A 19,251-nucleotide genomic window follows, 5' to 3' on the forward strand; every position below is an offset into this window, starting at 1 on the left:
ATTATACATTATTTTTTATTCCTATATAATTATGTTTTTAACATGTTTGATTTCAGGTTTAGAAGTCAAACAGTTGTTCGTGGTGTGACTAATAGCACCCAAGAGAACATGACACACGGCGTTACTTGTTGGAGTAACGCTAGTGATGAAGATAAGGAGATGTGGTTCAACAACTTCCGGGTATCTATTTATAAAATATATATTATTAAATATAATTTATTTATTCTTTTTACCTTATTATTAATTTGTTTCTCATCTATGTGTTTACTTTTTGTAGCGTGTGTTCTATTGGCCAACCGACCTTGAGCGCCTAGTTTGGCAAAGGTATAATGACATTGGCAAGAAGAGGCTAAGGGACAACATGTATAAGGTGTCTAAGAGGAAGAAGGCGCCATCTTTCATGAAAGGTATTTAGTTTCTTTTAATACCCGTAATTAGTTAAAATTCATTACATATTTTGAAAATATATTAATTAATAATTGTTATTTTATTGATTACGGGTTCGTCATATGAGGAATATACCAAGTACCGGAACAGTCCTGAGTTCAAGGAAGCATCGGCCCGGAACAAGATCAACAGGAAAGGAGGAGATAAGGACGCGAAGTTGAGCCTACTCATTATGGAGGGTCTCAATCTTTTCATGATCGTGTGGTGTTAGATGTAAGTTATTTGTCTTAGCTTTTAATTTAATAGTCTTCTAATTTAATTAGTCTCATTAATTATCATGTTTGAGTAACAATTTCCTTGTTTTTTTTCCGGAAGACCAAGAAGAATAAGGGTAAGGTACCCACGATTGTTGATCTCTTTGTTGACACTCACGCAAAGAAGACAAGCAAGGGCAAGTTGATCTTCGCGAAGGAAAAAGATCAACAGTTATATGTAAGTGTCAAAAAATAAAAATTTCTTAGCTTTTTAAAGTATATGTTTTATCAATTTTTAGATAAGTAACCTCTAACCATTAATGTTTTATCAATTTTTTAGGAACAATTCCTTGTCCGTAGGAAGAACAACCCGGAAATTGATGACAATGAGCTTTGATCTTGTTGAGGGGTTCCAAAGAGGAGATGTGTATGGAGCCGGGTCGGCAAAGGAGATTTTCTACCCTCCTACAAGAAGAAGAGGGTCAATTTCCTCCCAACAACAACCTTATACCCCAAGTGTCGTGAGTGTGCTCCAAGCTCAATTAGCCGCCAGGGAGAGGCAGGATGCCGAGAGGGAGAGGCGGGATGCCGAGAGAGATGATGAAATTCGGAGGATGAAGGAGGAAATGGAACGGATGAACTCCTTCTTCGCCAATTGCAACACTGGGTGGCGTCCGCAACCAAAGGATCCTAGAGATCCTAATTATGGAGGTGGTAGTGGAGCGGGAGCAAGTTTCCCTGTTATGTAGTTTTTTAGAGAACATGTTATTCCCGGATAATGTTAGATGACCAAAACTCGTAGAACTCGTAGTTGTGTGTATGGAACATGATTTTCTTTATCAAGTTTGGTTGTGTTGGCTTCCCATGTGTTCTCTGCTGGAAGTGTTGGTTTATTTGCAGGTTTTTACGTATTTGGCTAGGTCAAAAACGATTTTTAGGCTAAAAAAAATGTAAATTTGGCGACGGATACTGGGCAATTGGCGACGGGAAACCGTCGCTAAGTTTCTGATCATGAATTAATTTTAGGGTCATTGGCGACGGGGAACAGTGCATTTGGCGACCAAAATCAGTCGCCAAAATGGCGACCAAAATCAGTCGCCAAAATGGCGACCAAAATCAGTCGCCAATTCTGAAGATATGGAGATGACGTGGATTGTAAAAAGGCGACTAATGACGATCGCTAAAAAGCGACTAATGACACGTCGCCAATTTTGGCGACAATTTGATCGCCCGCTTTAAAAAAATTCCGTCGCCAAAATTGGCGACGAAGGCCTGTCGCCAAAAGCGACTAAACCTAGCTACGAAGTGCGGGCGACGGGCCTTAGTCGCTTTATTCTTAATGGCGACTGTTCTCAGTCGCCTTATATGGTCGCCAATTACCTTATTTGTTGTAGTGTTAGCTTCTCCATCTGCAATGGATTTATAATAAACAGTTCTTGTAAGGAAGGACAACCATATATAAACCTTTGGAAATTTTCATCGATTCTTGTAAGGAAGGAAAAACGGAGGAATTCACTGGAGTCTAATAGTTAAAACTTGGATGAAATTTCAAGGAGATCCAGGTTCAAGGCAGTTGAAGCCTCCCCAAGAGCAATTTGTGGAGTATTTATGGTCTGAGTTTATGTCTTCTAGATTTTGAGCATGTCACCTTCGGGTGGCTTATCTTGGTATAAATCGGGTAGCGGCTGCACGTTTCCTTGTCAACAAAGAGAAAAAAAAAATGGAGGAACGACATTGTTAGAGCCGGACAGGTTAACTAGGTTGGGCAAACAGACAAGCCTGGTCCGGATGCAGATTGAGTTAGAGTATGGCGGGGTAAAGGTTATGCCAGTCATGGGTATAGGTGGCGATCGATTCAACCTAAGATAAATCATATCAAATTTGGGTCATATACCGTGCTATTAGTGTAATCCTTCGGGTCAAGTTGGGTTTGGATTGGGCCTTTATCATGTCGGTAGATGTTCCGGGTCGTCGAGTCGGGTTATCACATTATTATATTCAATTTATTATTCCTATTATAAGTTTAGTGTCGAGTTATCAGATTGCTAAATTCTCGGATTTTACGCGACAGGTCGTGTTAAGTTTGACGGCTCTTGTTGCATGGTTTTGCAGTCACTTGACAAATTGAGTATGTTACCCTACCTTGTTTATAACATTTGATTTAGGCTAGGGATATTTCTTCGTCTTGATCATTCTTGCATCATCTTGAGGAATAATTAAGTTTCAAATGCTATTAACAATAACTAAGAAGCAAACCATTAAATAACAATGAAACTTGACATCATCAATCATGTGAGGTCTAACAGGGGCGAAACTGAAATTGGTCGTTACAGTTCCATCTCGATAAGCGGTACCATGAGACGACAACCTTGAAGGTAGTTGATTTGAACTCAAGGGGCAAGGACAGCTCAGTCCAAAAGCTATTAGCCACCCTCTCTAAAACAATCACATGCATCAGTTCAAGACTTTAAGGTGCAAGAGTCAAACCCAAAAAAGAAGGCATAAAGATAAAAGACACAGATTCATGACAACATTTGTACTGCACAAGAGATGAAACTATAATTCTCATATAGTCTTATGATGTACAGTTACACGTGATGTTTCCTGGAATAGTTACATCGTTTTGTCATTCCTCGAATAATTGCTATACTACGAGGAGTGCTTCTCAAGCAAAGACTACCCTGACACTTGGTGAGGCCCTTCGGAAATTGGCAACGTCCTTAACAAATTCAAGCTTCTTTTCTGCTTTTAATTGATGACCTTTCATGGGGACAATTACTAATTTGTCCAAGACAGCTGCGCGTTTGAGCAAGAATTCTATTAATTGAAGCTGATTCCTCCAAGTTCTCCCATAGCCATACAGGGTGATGGTCTTAAGTTGTGGCGTCACATAAGGAGAAGGAAGTCGTTGTAAATAGGTTCTAGCATTGAATGTCTGGTATTTCGAAGACTTACCATTAATAAAGTAGGCAAATGAATATAATAACTTGTCATTAGACTTGTAGTACTAAATACACATACCTTTGTGGTGTATATATCGAGTTCTTCCAAGTGTTTTAGACTTGTCATCAAATGATAAATGCCTAAAAGGCACCGGTTAGAGAGCTCCTGCAATTCCAAAACTATATGCTTCCATTTATGTCGTAAAAGTTGTACATCTTGTATTGCATAGAGGAATGGCTGAAATGGAAGGGAATGGACATTAAATTAGTAGTCACAATAATTTCTCAATCATCGCATCGATACAAAAAGAGAAACATGAGAAGAAAGGTGAAGTACATACCTTAGAAGCATCATTTGACAGTTGAAAAACTTCAATATTTTCAAGTTTTCCGAACATTTTCTTGGTTGTAAATGATTCATCGCCATTTAAATTTAAATTCACAGGAACTTTAAAATATTTGACGTAGATATCACGAACAGAAGAAACGTCAATGATGTTTAGTTCCCAAAAGTCGATTTCCAAATACAAACTTTTAAGGTTGGGGAAATTAAGCGAAAAAGGATAAGACAATTGAATATCACACGTAAGAAAAAGAGATAATTTAGCAATGTTTGGAGCACTAAAACTTAGGTCGTTCGTCCAATAAGGATTTTCAATAACTAGTTCTTGCAAGGAAGGACATCCAGATATAAATCTTTCGAAAATTTCATCACTCATATCAACCCAGTAAAGTGACAATTTCTTTAAAGATCCCAAATTAACTTGCAATTCTCCCTCTAAATCGCAGTACATGAGATCAAGTGTAACTAGAAATTGGCTCGTAAGGTTAGGCAACATCGAACTGCAATCAATATTAAATTCAGCGTCATAAATTTCACCGGATAATCTGATTTCCTTGGCTTGTCTATCCAACGCAAACCTAAACCATTCTCTCAAATCATCCACAGCCGCCTTGTCGAACTCTATACAAAGATCAAATGTATTAATAGAGAGATTTTGGTGAAGCATCAGCACATTGTGGATGAAACGACAGAACCACTTATGTTGGGTGTTTCCCTTAGTACCTAACTTGTCCCGAAATTCAGCATAGTCAAAGTTAAGGGTATGAATAAAGGTCCAAAGGTTTCCGAAACGACGAAGTAAAACAGTTCTAACAGCATCTATTGTAGGCATACATGAGAGAATGTTAATAATTACCTCATCTGGCAATTCACTCAACCTATCTCGGTCTTCCTTTGACGAACATATATGCTTTTGAGGACAAAATTCCATGCTTATCAAGCGTAATTACCCTAAAAATTACGATTTCAAATTAAAACTTTCAGATATTAGACGACGACTCAACTCATAAAAATCAGGGTTATGCTAACACTTCCAACTTTTCAGTTATTTGTTTAACTTTAATTTAAATATCTCCGAATAATAAAAGAATATTGTGAAATAAAGAAAACATATAAAAATAATATAGAGAGCAGAGAGAAGTTAATATAGAGAGAAGATAGTGAAAAAATTAGGAAAACAAAACTATATATTCTTATTCCAGGGATATATTAGTATATATACACATATAGGGACACCGTTTCCATAAGATAATTTATTCTATAATCAATTATGATATGCATAATAAGATAACAACTGGATAATATATACACAAATAGGGATACCGTTTCCATAAGATTAAAAAACTCATATCCACCAAGTCACCAAGGAAAGCGAAGGTGGCTAATTATAAGATAACAAGTGGATCAAAGTAAAGCTAGATCCAATTGTCCATCAAAAGCATTTCTAAAATAAAAAAACAAACAATTTAGTGAGACACCAAAATTAAATTAAATACACAAATAAATAATCGAGTAGAGGGAGTAATATTTTATGTAAGAATTACCCCTTTCACTCTCATTTTTACTTTTATGCGTAAATTTAGAACCGTTAAATATTGTCAATATGTGATCCGGACCATTAATAAGAACTTACCTCTCCATTTCTTTTCGAGAATGGAGAGAAAATGGACTCCTACTTATTAGGGTTAGTTGTTCATCACATTCACCCGTATTTTAATTTATTTGCCAAATCCAAGTAATGGTGTCCGACCTCATCCTAATGGGTTTAAACACCTTTCCTAAAGGCGGTGTAACTTTGGACTTTAGTCCGAGAACAGGAAGATCCTTCCGATACTTAGGTGTAAGATATTTTGCAATTCAAGCAGTGTCCAACCGGCTTATGGTGGAGGCGCCAAAAATTCTTCATAAGATATGCTTGGCTTAGAATGGTCACCGATTTAATACCAAACCCGCCATTGTCTCTTGAAACGTGTAAATGTTGTTGAGATAGCCAATGAAGAGAACAGCGTGATGTATTTTTACTCCACCAGAAAGCCGCAATTAAGGAGTCAAGTTTCCGAGAAATGGAAAGAGGTAGAGGGACAACAGCTAGAATATGAACCAGCGAACCAAGCAGAATAGAGTTGATGATGACAAATTTGCTAGCCTGAGACAGATGAAGAGATGACCAAGATGAAGTACGGGTAGTGATCTTGTCAATTAGTCCGTGAAAAGCAGTCATCTTTCGTTTAGGGAGATCAACCGGGTAAATCACCGAAATTGCATCTTGCACCGATGCTTTGGCTTGGAAAGTTGGCAACGATACTTCAATTAATCCTCTTTCTAGTCCATGGGTACAGGGTAAATCACCGGAATTGCGTCGGGATCAATCTACTACCGGTCCAACTATCTCTGAGTTGGTTCTCGATGTTGGCTCCTGAAAACCGCAAATTGTCTTTGAACTTTTCGAACAATCTACTGCTAAGGATATCTTGGCTATGGAACCACCTGTTCTAGACTCTGATGACTTCCTTTATTGGAAATACACTGAAGAAGATGGAAGTTATAATATAGAGTCTGGATATACGTATCTCTTATCTAAACTTTCGACACCGGCACCGCTGCTCAGGTCTTTTCCTTGAAAAATGGTATGGCTTCTCCCTTTTTCAAGCAAATTTCCTCTTTTAATATGGCGGCTTGCACATCACATCCTTCCGACTAAGACGATTCTTGCCCATCAGGGACTTCGCCTTGATACAATCTGTCCTTTATGTCGATGCGATACTGAAACTCCTGAGCATTTATTCCGCTCTTGTGATGTTATTCAACATGTCTGGCGCTCTTCTGTACTTGGTATACACTCTCTTGACAACCCAAATATTTCTTTCATCCGCTGACTAGCTGATCATATATCCTACCTTCATCGGATTTCTTCAACGGAATTTAATTCCTTACTTTATTTCTATTGCATCCTGCGTTCCATCTGGCCCACTCGCAACTCCATTGTTTTTGAGAATTGTGATGTTGTTCCTGCACGGTTTCTTCAGCTGGCAGACGCTTTGCACGGTTCACATTTACGCCTCCCTTCTTTACGCCAAGATGGTCCTCTGCCCAGAGCAAGCCCTTTAACGGCAGGTAATCATTGCTCAATCCCGGCGTGTCTCTTTCTTACTATCTTTGCATTTGTAGGAACTCTTTCCAAAACGGCTACACAACTACTTTCTCAACATCTCTCTCGGGCCTTGCTGACCGCTACTATGTTCGTGCAATATCTCCTCTCGACGCCTATTCACAAGCTTTACTCAAGCTTATGTTGCGACCACACTTGGATCCGTCCTCATCGATCACCTTTTGGGTGACCTCCCGAAAATTATCTTTAGTTCTGGCTTCTCAAAAACCAGTCCCAATAGCTGCGCGAATTTCCTTACTTGGAATTCGCATTCTACTTCGTCTACATCGTAATTGGTCAGTTAGCTTTGCTACTGGCTAAACTACTATGTTTGGTTGTATTTGTAATGACACTATATTTTCTTTAATACATAAGTTTACAAGAAAAAAAATAAATGTTTAATTGTCGCTTGTCGGTAAAGGATGTCTTATCTTATGTTCCTTCGCCTTTTCTATTAGATATATAATATTATCATTTGTTTTAAGAGATGATGTATGTGTCAACACAATACTTTTCATATCGAAATGACTCGAAAAATATACTTCTTATATGGAGTTCTTTGTCAAAATAGGCGTTTTTCACCAGCTAATTATCAAAATTGATCAATTTTGAAATTTATTACCCAAAATGGATCCACGTCAACACCGAAGCTAGGCTCGGTCCAAGTCGTCATGTCGGTCAACGACCTAACTCAAAGAGTAACCAAACCTGAGTTTTGCAGTTAAGAGCCTTCTGGACACAAAATGCTATGCGGGTAGGCGACCCAAATTCTTATTCTGATAGGTGTTCTCAGAACCAAATCGCCAGGGAGCTGGCGTCTTGGTTTTTTTTTTTTTGAATAATGAACACCGGAATGGGGGATTAAGCTCTGTTTTTAGCCCAACATCAAGTCGCCAAGCGAGGTGGCAATATGATTCCTCAACCCCGGTTCGATGAATTCGATACGTGGACCTATTTTGGATAATAAATTTCAAAATCGACCCATTTTGATAATTAATTGGTGAAAAACGTCTATTTTTGCAAAAAATTCTTGTACATGATATTATTTAAATCCTTAATCTCTATGCAAAAAGTAAATGTTACAATATTTCGAAGGAATCGAAAGGAATATCTAATTATCTACCTAATAACATGTATTACATGTGTATTAAAGTGAAGTTGAGCATCCCCTTTCTTCTCGATGGTCAGATCGAGAAAACCATTCAAGCTCTAGAAGACATGTTATGAGTCTATTTCTAGAATTTAGCGATAGCTTAAAGAAATAAGCCTCTTATCAAATCTCGTATAACAATCGCTATCACGCTAGTTTAGGTTGTGCTTTTGAGACATTGTATAATACTCCGTAGAAAGTATGTGTCAGCAGACGAAAGTACAATAAAATGGGAGAGGGATTTAAACCTCCGATTCTCCGAACTAATGTGGATTACTATGATTAATGATATAAACCATCCAACACCAACCGAATTTAACATCATCATAAAGTTCGTTTTCGTTAGATTCCTAAAGAAAATACAATATTCAATTCTCTGAACTAATGTGGATTATCTTCAGGTAATATCCAGGTGGGTTGTCATCTGATGTTTTACACAAATCCTTGTGTAAGGCGACCTTACACAAAAATTTGTGTAAAATGGGTTTTTGGTAAACTTTATTTTTTTAAATAATATTTTCGTTTGTGGGTTGGTTTCTATTAGGAAATATAATATCATACAGAAATAAAATATTTAGAAGTATTATTGTGTTTCCTAATAGCTTCAGTATATTAATATAAAACCGTCTCAAATCATAAGACCAATTGTATATCTGAATGATTGAATATAAATCTCTTTTATTGAAATTGTGATCTGCTTATCACTTGATAATTACCATGACATCAAGGATCCAAAATCGTATACGTTCGTCAGAGGATAATATTAATGTCGACCGAGATAGATTGAGTGAATTACCAGATGATATAATTGTGCGCATTCTTTCATGTATGCCTACTATTGATGCTGTTAGAACTGTTTTACTTCGTCGCTTCGGAAACCTTTGGACCTTTATTCATACCCTTGACTTTGACATGGCTGAATATGTTCACAAGTTTTGTCATCGTCAGAAAGGCTGTCGCAGACATATTCGATGGTTTTATCGTTTCGTCCACAATGTGTTGATGCGTCACCAAAACCTCTCCATTGAGAGATTTCATCTTTGTATTGAAAATATAGATTTCAATTCTTATGACAAAAGAGAAAGGGCTGATCTTGATATACTAGTATGGTCGAGGTTTGAATTGTGCCAACAAGCTAAGGAAATCTGTATATCTGATAAATATTGTTGCAATTCCATCTTGCCTAATTTCACAAGTCAATTTCTTGTTACACTTGAACTCGGTTTTTGTAAATTCCAGGGAGAATTTCAATTCGAGCTAGGATTCCTAAAGAAGTTGTCACTTAACCGTGTTTGGATGACTGATGAAAGTTTCCAAAGATTTATACGTGGATGCCCTTCATTACAGGAACTTGTTATTTCGAATCCTTTTATGATGAAACAGCTAAGTTTAAGTGCTCCAAATATTGATAAATTATCTCTTATTCTTACGGAAAACCGTCGATGGGAAAATCGTCTATCGCTTTACTTTCCCAACCTTAAAAATTTGTATTTGGAAATTATACCAAGGCAACTAGATATCGTTGATGTTTCATCTGTCCGCAATATCTACATCAAATATTTTTTAATGAAGTTTATCTCCAGTGACGATCTTGTACGCAGGGGCGGCCCAATAGTTGTGCCATTCGGTCCTCAGCACAGGGGCCCAAGAAGAAATAGGGCCTCGAAATTTAAGCCCAATCTATTACATTAAAAATGAAAATGACTGGCCTTTTTCCTCTTCACAGACTACTTCCTAATCCGTATAAGTCAACATACAACTATGCTTGTCTACAGTTTACACACTAGACCATCTTTACTTCCCCCCATATACACGTGCATCAACAGATTTTTTTTTTCCTTTTCCTTATTTTTTAGTAGACCATAGGCTTCAAAGAATTACACTCTTTCACCTTTTTGGTTCTTTTGTTATTTACGGCGACTACGATATTCATCTTTCAACTTTTTAACTATATTTATACCTTATATTTATTTATTATTGTGTAAAATGGTTTCATTATGTAAAATGACAATTTATTTATTACAAATAAATTAATAGTTATTTATAAAAGTGAACCGTCTCATGATGTAAAACCGTCTTATTTATATAATTTGTGTTTTATATATGCCTAAAATAAATCATAGCATTTCCTTTTTTTCTCAAATTTTTATTTTTTCGTTTACTTAGTAAAAATGTACGATGATGATCAATTAGCTCGATGAAAAGTGATTAATAATTTGCATTTAGGACCTTAACTAAATGGCGATTAATAATTTTGGGGCCTCAATTTAATATTCGGAACAGGGCCTTCGAAATTCACGGGCCGCCCCTGCTTGTACGTACAATAAATCAAGTGTTAGTCGGAAAGTCTGAAGGTATTGAAGTTTTTCAACTGTCATGTGATGCATCTAAGGTATGTTCTCATGTTAATGTTTTTCGGAGTAACTAATATTGAGGTACTTGCTGACCAATTAAAGGCGGTTTTGTTCTGTATGTGCTGCTTGCTATTTTCTAATGTTCATTTTCTTCTATTTCAGCAATTCCTCCATTCAATTAAAAAATTGCAGCCCTCACAATGTAAATGGACGCGTATAGTTCTCGAATTACATGACTTCTGCGAAAGCTGCCTCTTAGGCATTTATGATTTGATGAAAAGTTTAGAACAATTGGAGGAACTCATTATATACACCACAGAGGTAAGAGTAGGACCATCTTGTAATTCGGAAAATTAAAATATATAACATACATGCGAGTTTAAATTGATTCATTTACCAGCAATTATTAACAGCTAGTCTTTTCTCTTATATAATATCAGGATTTCAAAGTTAGGGGTGATTTGCTCCGAATCGGCCTTCCTTCCCCTTATGTGAAGCCGCAACTTAAGACCATCACTCTATATGGTTATCGGGAATCATGGAAAAGTCAGATTCAACTTGTAAAACTCTTGCTCAAAGGCGCAGCTGCCTTGGATGAATTGATAATTGTCCCCATGAATCACCGGTTAGAGAAAGAGGAGGAGCTCGACTTTGTTAAGAATGTCTCAAGCTTCCCGAGAGCCTCACCAACTACGAGGGTAATCTTTTCCTGAGAAGTGTAGTAAATGCCCGAAAAAATAATTTTTTTTTTTTTTTTTGACAGCGGTAAAGAAAAGTTCTACAGTTCTACGGTCTCATGACCTGACGAGCCAGACCATGTGCTAGAGTATTAAGATGTCCGAAAAAATAAATTGACTGTTCATTTACACAGTTACACAACACCAAATTTAAGAGTAAAGTTGGACCATGATTGAGTTGCTAGTTTATTTGATTGTTTTAATATAGTTGAGTGATATGTTTCGATGGTAATTTGGTTGAAACTGAACCCATACATTTATAATGTGATACGTCAACTAAGTTACATAAAGTAAATAAGAGACGACTCACAAGACATTGCAGACCACTCAACAAAATATGATCTTCCTATTTAATTTGGAGCCGCATTATATATCATTATCATATCAACTATCCATAATCATAAATGTAACCGATACCACAACAATATTTTGTTGTGATAAAGTTTCAGAATTTCTAAAATTCAATCAGGATGATAACGTGCATTATCACAACCGAAATTTAATACCATCAGAAGATACACAGAGGCATTTGCTTTGAAAATTGAATTGAGAGGCAACGATAGGTCGATAGCTCATTTTATAATCTATAAAATATAGAATTAGTAAGAGATTGAAACAAGAAAGTTGCTCCAATCAGAAGACATTTAAGATAAGTTATTTTTGTGTTATTATTATTATTATTATTATTATTATTATTATTATTATTATTATTATTATATTAAGGGTAAAATTAAAACATCTAGTATAACACTACTTTTCAAATTTTATTTCTAAAATAACTTTTTTTAAAAACTTATACCTAAACTCTCAATTTCTTCCAAATTTAATACCTAAACTCAAAAAAAGACAGAAATCGACCATTTTACTCATGCTAATTAACTCATCCACACTCTCTCCACCACATTACCTCACCCCACCGCATCTACTATATATAAAAGCTACTCCCTCCTATTCCAGATAATCGTCCCATTGTCCATTTCCGTCTAGTCGGGTAACTGTCCCATTGTCTATTTTTGGTAAGTGTTGTGTGGTCCAAATTCAATTCCATTTCCGTCTATTCACATAACTGTCCCATTGTCCGTTTTATGTGGTCTAAACTCACTTTCTTAATTCTTGTGCCATTTTCACAATGGGACGGTTATGTAGAATAGGAGGGAGTAGGTTTTTTAAAGCATTCTTATTGGTTGCTCAATTTTAGGATAATGTGGGCCCACCATGCATGTTCATTTGTAATCTTTTCTTTCTAAAATTCAACTGTCAAAATACAACTTTTAACCCGCTATGCCTTTAATGTGATGCATATATAAAAGCAACTTATTTTAGGAATAATTTATGTTATAAACTTTCATCACTTAATAAATTTAATTAAAAAAAACAATCAAACTCAAAAAAACATTGAACATCATCAAATTATCACAATTAACAAGTATGTAAGCAAGTAAGAAATATATAATAAAGTATAAAAATACTTAATTGAATATATTTTTTTCCACCTTGTGTGGCGACACAACATAAAAACTTCTACAATTAATTGTCAAAGTTAACGCATTTTTAATGAGACCATATTCCTTTTCAACGAAATACATGTGTCGATAATAATTTTTTTAAAGCTCATAAATCATACTTCTAACAAACTTGATTCAAAATACTATTATCGTTTAATAATCTGCTTCGTTAATCAAGTACTTCGTATGAAGATAGGGTTTCTAGCCTCTTTAATTGTTGATTTTAGCATCTCTAACAAAAAATCATTAGTTTAACTGCAAAACTATTAACGATGTAGTACATAGATAGTGTGCTTTAGTAGTTAAACTGGTGATTTTTTATACATCGTTAATGGTTGATTTTAGCGTATATCTTGTGCACTAAATAGAAATCAACGTAATATATATATTTATATAGATATTAGGTAAATTTATCATTGGAGTACATACTAATTTACGTAAAATAATTGTTGATGTAGTATATTAATAAATTTGTACAATACAGTTATTAAAATAATTGTCAACGTAGTACGTGTTTATTAGAGGAGAATGAGTATGTGAAATTAGAGAGAATAGATTAGAGAGAAATAAGAGAGAGAGAATGGGAGGAGAAATGAGAGGCGTATAATTGTCAATAATGTACTGTGATGAATAAAATGTGTACTGCGAAAATCAGCACCCTAATTTTATCATGTCATAATTGCGATTACACAAAACTTTGAATTATAAATTCATTAGCAACACTACAAAGAAAAGGTTCCATAGCGACGGAAAACTCCGTCGCAAATATGTCAATCCCGTCGCAAAAATAGATCTTGCGACGGATTTAACCCGTCGCTCTATTTCGTCGCAAAATTTGGTTTTGCGACGGGAATTCCGTCGCAGCTAAATATCTGCGACGGATCATTGCGTCGCAAAAACCCGTCGCAAAAGAGGGACTTGCGACGGAAAAGCCGTCGCATATCACTGTTCATTGGAGGCCACGTAGGCACGTTGGTCAAACAGGAAGTCAATATCTGCGACGGAATTTCCGTCGCAGATCACTGTTCATACAGGCCACGTAGGCACTCAAGTCAACCAAAAAGTCAAAATCTGCGACGGAATTTCCGTCGCAGGAATAAAATAATATTAAATTCTGCGACGGAATTTCCGTCGCAGGAATAAAATAATATTATTTTTCCAGCGTGTTTAGAGGTGTACAGCTGGACACTTTAGAAAGTCTGCGACGGAAATTCCGTCGCAGAAAAATTATTATTTTATTCCTGCGACGGAATTTCCGTCGCAGAATTTAATATTATTTTAATATTGCGACGGAAATTCCGTCGCAGACCTTCCCGCCATGTCAGAAAATTTGGCGGTATGGGAAAATAGGCTGCAACGGGAAGTCCGTCGCAAGTCCGTCACAGAGTATGAGGCCCGTCGCAGGTTTAAATTTGCTACGGATTTTTATTTCGTCGCAGTGTGTCCGTCGCATCGAGACGTTTTTTTTGTAGTGCAATAAAGAGATTCATTATCCATAAAGAGATTCATTATCATTATAGGCATAATAAAGATATCGTGATTTTTTAACTACACATTTCGCATCCAGATTATAGTGCTCCGTACTTATCAAATGAAAATACGAAAAATAAAACAAAATATTATCACATTGTTATAATTTACAATATATTTGGGAAATTTCTTTCTTATTTAGCCTATCACATACGCGTTTATCGCTATATTAAATAACACTAGTTTTATACCCTTGTAAATTGCACGGAGTTGTTGTTATTGGTTGAAGTAGTGGGGTTGTTAATAGGATATGCTCTTTAACGGTAATATCAATTTCGGAATTCTGAAAGTACACAAATAAATTCTCGAAAACTTGAAAAGTTAACAAAAGTAGGCAAATTGAAAAGAAATAAATACAACAAAAAACTGTTATGGGGTTAACTATAGCTTCTCAAAAACTCTTTATGCACTACGTTATTTGTTCTATTGGACACGCGTTTATCATTATCGCAAATTAGAATCTTCAATATCTTTTTGCCTGTGACTCTTGAAATAGCGACATAGAGCTGTCCGTTCGTAAACACAACCTTTGGAAGATAAAGCCCAACATGTGCTAGGGACTTTCCTTGGCTCTTATTTATTGTCATTGAAAAACACACTACTTTTGATAAAATATTTTGTTATTATCGACACAATACCCATGTACATTTTAAATGGATAATTAATTAGTGAGTATACAGTTAATAGGGAACATGTTTAACATAGTTTTAAACCCGTGCAAATTGCACATGTTTGCTTTTTTAAAAAATTGTTGCTATAAGATGTAAATATTTTAGATTAATTGTATACTCACTAATTAATCATCTCCTCTAAATTTTACTTCCTCCATTCAACTCCACTCTACCAATATCATTTTTGTACACTATTCACGAGAGTGTAGTAATAGTGTAGTCAATTTCAATTTTCTCTCGATACGTAAGTGAAAATATATTCATGTGGGATCTTGTTTGATTCGTCTTTACGAGTACATTAAGAATATTTAACTTTTATAATTTTTGCAAATACGTAGCTAACGATATTTAGCGCGTAAAACATGCATTGGCAAATGTGAAAAAGGAAAGTGGTAGAGTGGAGTTGAATGGAGGAAGTATTATCTTTAAACATAAAATTTTAAAATTTATTTTTTGGTGCAAACATAAAATTTAAAAAGTAAAGCACTTAAATCACCCACCTTTTTTGTTTAACAAATTTAATTGAGTTATAAAGTTATAATTAAGACTTTAGATTTGAATTAAAAAATTATTTATAATTAACATAAATGATACGTTAGGATCAATTAACTGAGTACCAATTGTACGATATGTCCTCATGTAGTAGATATATGGCTTTTTTGTTAGTATATAGTATGATATGTCCTTTTAACCCGTGCACATTTAAATCCATATAATCAAATTGTTAAATATTCAATCACATACTTAAGAAATCTCATTAAATAAAAAAATTATATAAAAAGTTTGTAAGATATAACTTTTATAAGGGTAACTATTTAATTCACTTTTATGAAAGTACAAAGTTTTTACGTTCTTAGTAATTCTTGTGTAAGACGGTCTCACAGTGTATGAATGATTCACCTTTATTAAAAAACTTTTTTAGTAATAATAATAACAATAAATGAATGATTTTTTTTTAGATTATGACCGTTTTCATAGGGTAAGACTGTTTTATTCTACAATTTTTGTAACATTTTATACATTGCATTTAATTTAACACAAATTCTCATTTAAGACGGACAATATCCGTTTTAAACTTAAGAGGGGTCAAATATATACCAAATCACCCCATTTGTTGCCTAGAAATGCCAAAAAAAAAATTGTCTTTATTATCATCATATGATAGTATTTGACCCGTGTTAAGGAAGACTTGCTGTTAATTCAAAGCCTTTATATTCTCTCCTATTCTATATTTTTTTTTCCCCTATTTCTTAAAATGGATTATTCAGATTTTCTTGCTCATTCTTATTTTGGAAACTTTACTCTTATTTTATTCATCCCTATCTCCTACCACGAAACCCCACCCAACTCTTTTACTCATATATTATTATTTCCTTAATGCTTTGGGCTCACTATTCATTATTTAACTCCTAATTATTTATTCCTCTCTCCTATCACCAAAACCCATCCCACTCTTTTACTCTTATTTTATTTCTCTTCTTAATACCCGTGCCCACAAACAAAGGGAATAAAATATTAAATGGGAGGGAGTATAAAAATACAATACAATACAAAGCTTAAGGCTCAATTAATTTATAGGCCTCCTAACACATGTAATTGGAGTAGCATGACCATAAACGCAATAACCAATAAACACAACCCGTATAAGAAAGTATAAACCCTACCCTTACAATTTGTGAGCCTCCATACTCAACAATTTACGATTATAACGGAACTCATAAAAGCACTTTTTATCTCGCTCACAACTCTCTCATAAGTCACCAATCTCAAACGTTTAGTTAGGATCTCGTCTTGTTGCTTATATTTCAATGAGGATCATCTGTCCCATTTTTGTGTCTCATCTCCTGTCCCATGCTCTCCCCTTTTAACACATAGACATAAAAACCACATATATATATATGTATATTTATTATTTTTTATGTTGATGTGTCAAGCAAAGAGTATCATGGGATAGGAGATGGGACACCATATGGGGACAAAGGATCCTTTTCAATGAGCAATGAGGATCATCTGTTCCATTTTTGTGTCTCATCTCTTGTCCCAGTTGTTTAATTGTGTACACACTGCACAATGGAAAATCAAAACCTCACAAGCTCATCACTCATTTCTCATTAGTCCCCCACCATCTTCATCCCTCCATCTACTCTCCAATTCTTTGCTATCACCAACTCACTAATATTTATCTTCTCCTCCTAATTATTACTCCCTTTCTAAGCGAATGACGGCAGAGTACTACGGTAGATGGCGGATTTCGCTGAAGATAATATAAATTAGTTAAGTTAATTTCAGTATACTGCTATTAATATGGTTATGGTTATACAAATTTGTGGTATTCTTTTTATTTTTCGAAATTAATAGTAGTTATAAATATTTACTGATGTTTTTGTTATATTTCTATATTTTTCCTCTATTTCTTAATTCTTATACCATTTATTTCACTTTTCTTAATCAATTATATTTTTAAAAATAATTTACAGTAGAGATTTTACATTTGTGATCTAAATATAAAACTTTTTACATTCATTGCAAACTGCAAATTTTTACATTGCAGCACTGGAATTTTTCGTTTGTTGGTTTTGCTATTTTTTTATTTTTATGTCATTTATCTTTTTAAATAAAGATTTTAATTAGTTTATTATCAATGAATTTCATTAATGACCAAAATAAATAAATCATTGTGAATTGTAATTTTTTGCAAAAGTTTAGCCTTTGCTTCTTGAATAACAATAACAATACTGTGTAATTAATTAGTCTATAGAACGTGGCTCCTAAAAATCAGGGAAGAAAAAAAGGTGCTTTGACTTATTGACTTTTAACCACAGAGCGACACCTCAGCTCTGTGGTTGTTCGTTTAATAAATAGGATATTATCAACTATCATACCGTCAAACTATTGAACCCGTGCAAAATTACGTGGGTACTATGTTATAATCAAACTTGTGCAAAGGAGTTTTATTAAAATTTCAGATTTACAATGAGCATATGAAGATATTATCTTGTCTAAACCTATTAAAAATTGCCTTGACTCGTTTATCTTAGGCGAAGGCAAATAAATCATAACTTGCGACCTGATTAATCCCTTAATTTAGGGTCAAAATTTAAACCCGACGTAATTAATCTGATAGGCAAAGATAAGTTATTTTATAGAAAGAAAATTAATTAATGATTCAATTAATAAGGTGTTGAATTAAATTCTATAAGCCATATATTTTCAAAAACGTATTACTATATGTATATCTAAAATGCGAAATAGAGTACATATACTAATAATTTCGTGATTGATATTGTGGAGTATTTTTTACCCCAGTATATGTCTTGTAAATTTTTAGCCCGTCACTCTCGAGTAATTTACCTAATATACATATATACCCGTGTGTTTACCTAGCGTCACAGGGTCCCCTAGTCATAAACAAATTGCAAAATAATATTTAGATAGAGAGAGTATACTTTTAAAATTTTAATTTATCCAATAAAATTTTAGTTATAATAAAAAAATATACAGGATGGATTTTTGAACTTCTTAGGCGGCAGATATGTACGGTGATGCCAAAATGCCATACATGATGCATGATATTAAAAATAGACTGCTTAAAAACATGTCTAATAATAAACATCCCCTATATACTAAATGAATAGGCCAATCTACGTTTTTTCCCGCCTAAAATTTTATCTTCTAATTGGGCTTTTATTTTTTTGCATTCTACTATGGGCTAATTCTAATATAAAAAATGATTCCCAAAAAAATATTTTTATTAGCCATCTATTCTACTAAGTGCTAAATAACGTAAAAAAATATTGCCAGATTATGTAGTTCACATATTATATTATTTGATTGCCATAAAATTTAGATCATATATTATATTATTTGATTGCACGGATGATGATGTCAGCAAAATATAACTTATTATCTTGCCAAGTATGATCATTTGATTGCATATATTATTTTGCCCCAAAACGAAAATACCGTCAATTAGATCATTGCCAAAAATCTGGGTTCATATATTACAAATCTCGAAATATATCTTTCACTAATCGAAATATATAAAATCATTGCCAAAAAAAAATATTTGCACGTCTACAAAAAATATCTTCCAATTACTATTACTCATAAGACCATCTTTCACTAATCTTATATGGCTTCATATATTACAAATCTCGAAATCTTGATATTTTGCATATATTATTCTGCAAATTATAAGATATCAAAAAATCATTTCCAATTAAATTGATT

General features: G+C 34.4%; 2 protein-coding genes and 1 long non-coding RNA gene across 3 annotated transcripts; 2 read left to right on the forward strand and 1 right to left on the reverse strand.

Moving 5' to 3' along the window:
* The first annotated feature begins 610 nt into the window (after positions 1 to 610).
* LOC141594126 (uncharacterized) lies at positions 611 to 1,034 on the forward strand. The gene is made up of 3 exons (XR_012522011.1): positions 611 to 660; positions 763 to 879; positions 982 to 1,034. It is a non-coding gene; the product is annotated as an uncharacterized LOC141594126 (long non-coding RNA).
* Positions 1,035 to 3,306: 2,272 nt separating this feature from the next.
* Positions 3,307 to 4,857, reverse strand: LOC141594697 (putative F-box/LRR-repeat protein At5g41630). The gene is made up of 3 exons (XM_074414698.1): positions 3,925 to 4,857; positions 3,663 to 3,821; positions 3,307 to 3,576 (listed from the first exon to the last, which is right to left on the reverse strand). Exons 1-3 carry the CDS (start codon positions 4,855 to 4,857, stop codon positions 3,307 to 3,309), a joined length of 1,362 nt encoding a protein of 453 aa, XP_074270799.1.
* A 4,084-nt stretch (positions 4,858 to 8,941) lies between these two features.
* On the forward strand, positions 8,942 to 11,291 carry LOC141594698 (F-box/FBD/LRR-repeat protein At5g56420-like). The gene is made up of 3 exons (XM_074414699.1): positions 8,942 to 9,817; positions 10,741 to 10,899; positions 11,019 to 11,291. Exons 1-3 carry the CDS (start codon positions 8,942 to 8,944, stop codon positions 11,289 to 11,291), a joined length of 1,308 nt encoding a protein of 435 aa, XP_074270800.1.
* The last annotated feature ends 7,960 nt before the right edge of the window (positions 11,292 to 19,251 follow it).

Source organism: Silene latifolia, chromosome 8, assembly GCF_048544455.1.
Source record: "Silene latifolia isolate original U9 population chromosome 8, ASM4854445v1, whole genome shotgun sequence".
Classification (NCBI taxonomy): domain Eukaryota; kingdom Viridiplantae; phylum Streptophyta; class Magnoliopsida; order Caryophyllales; family Caryophyllaceae; genus Silene; species Silene latifolia.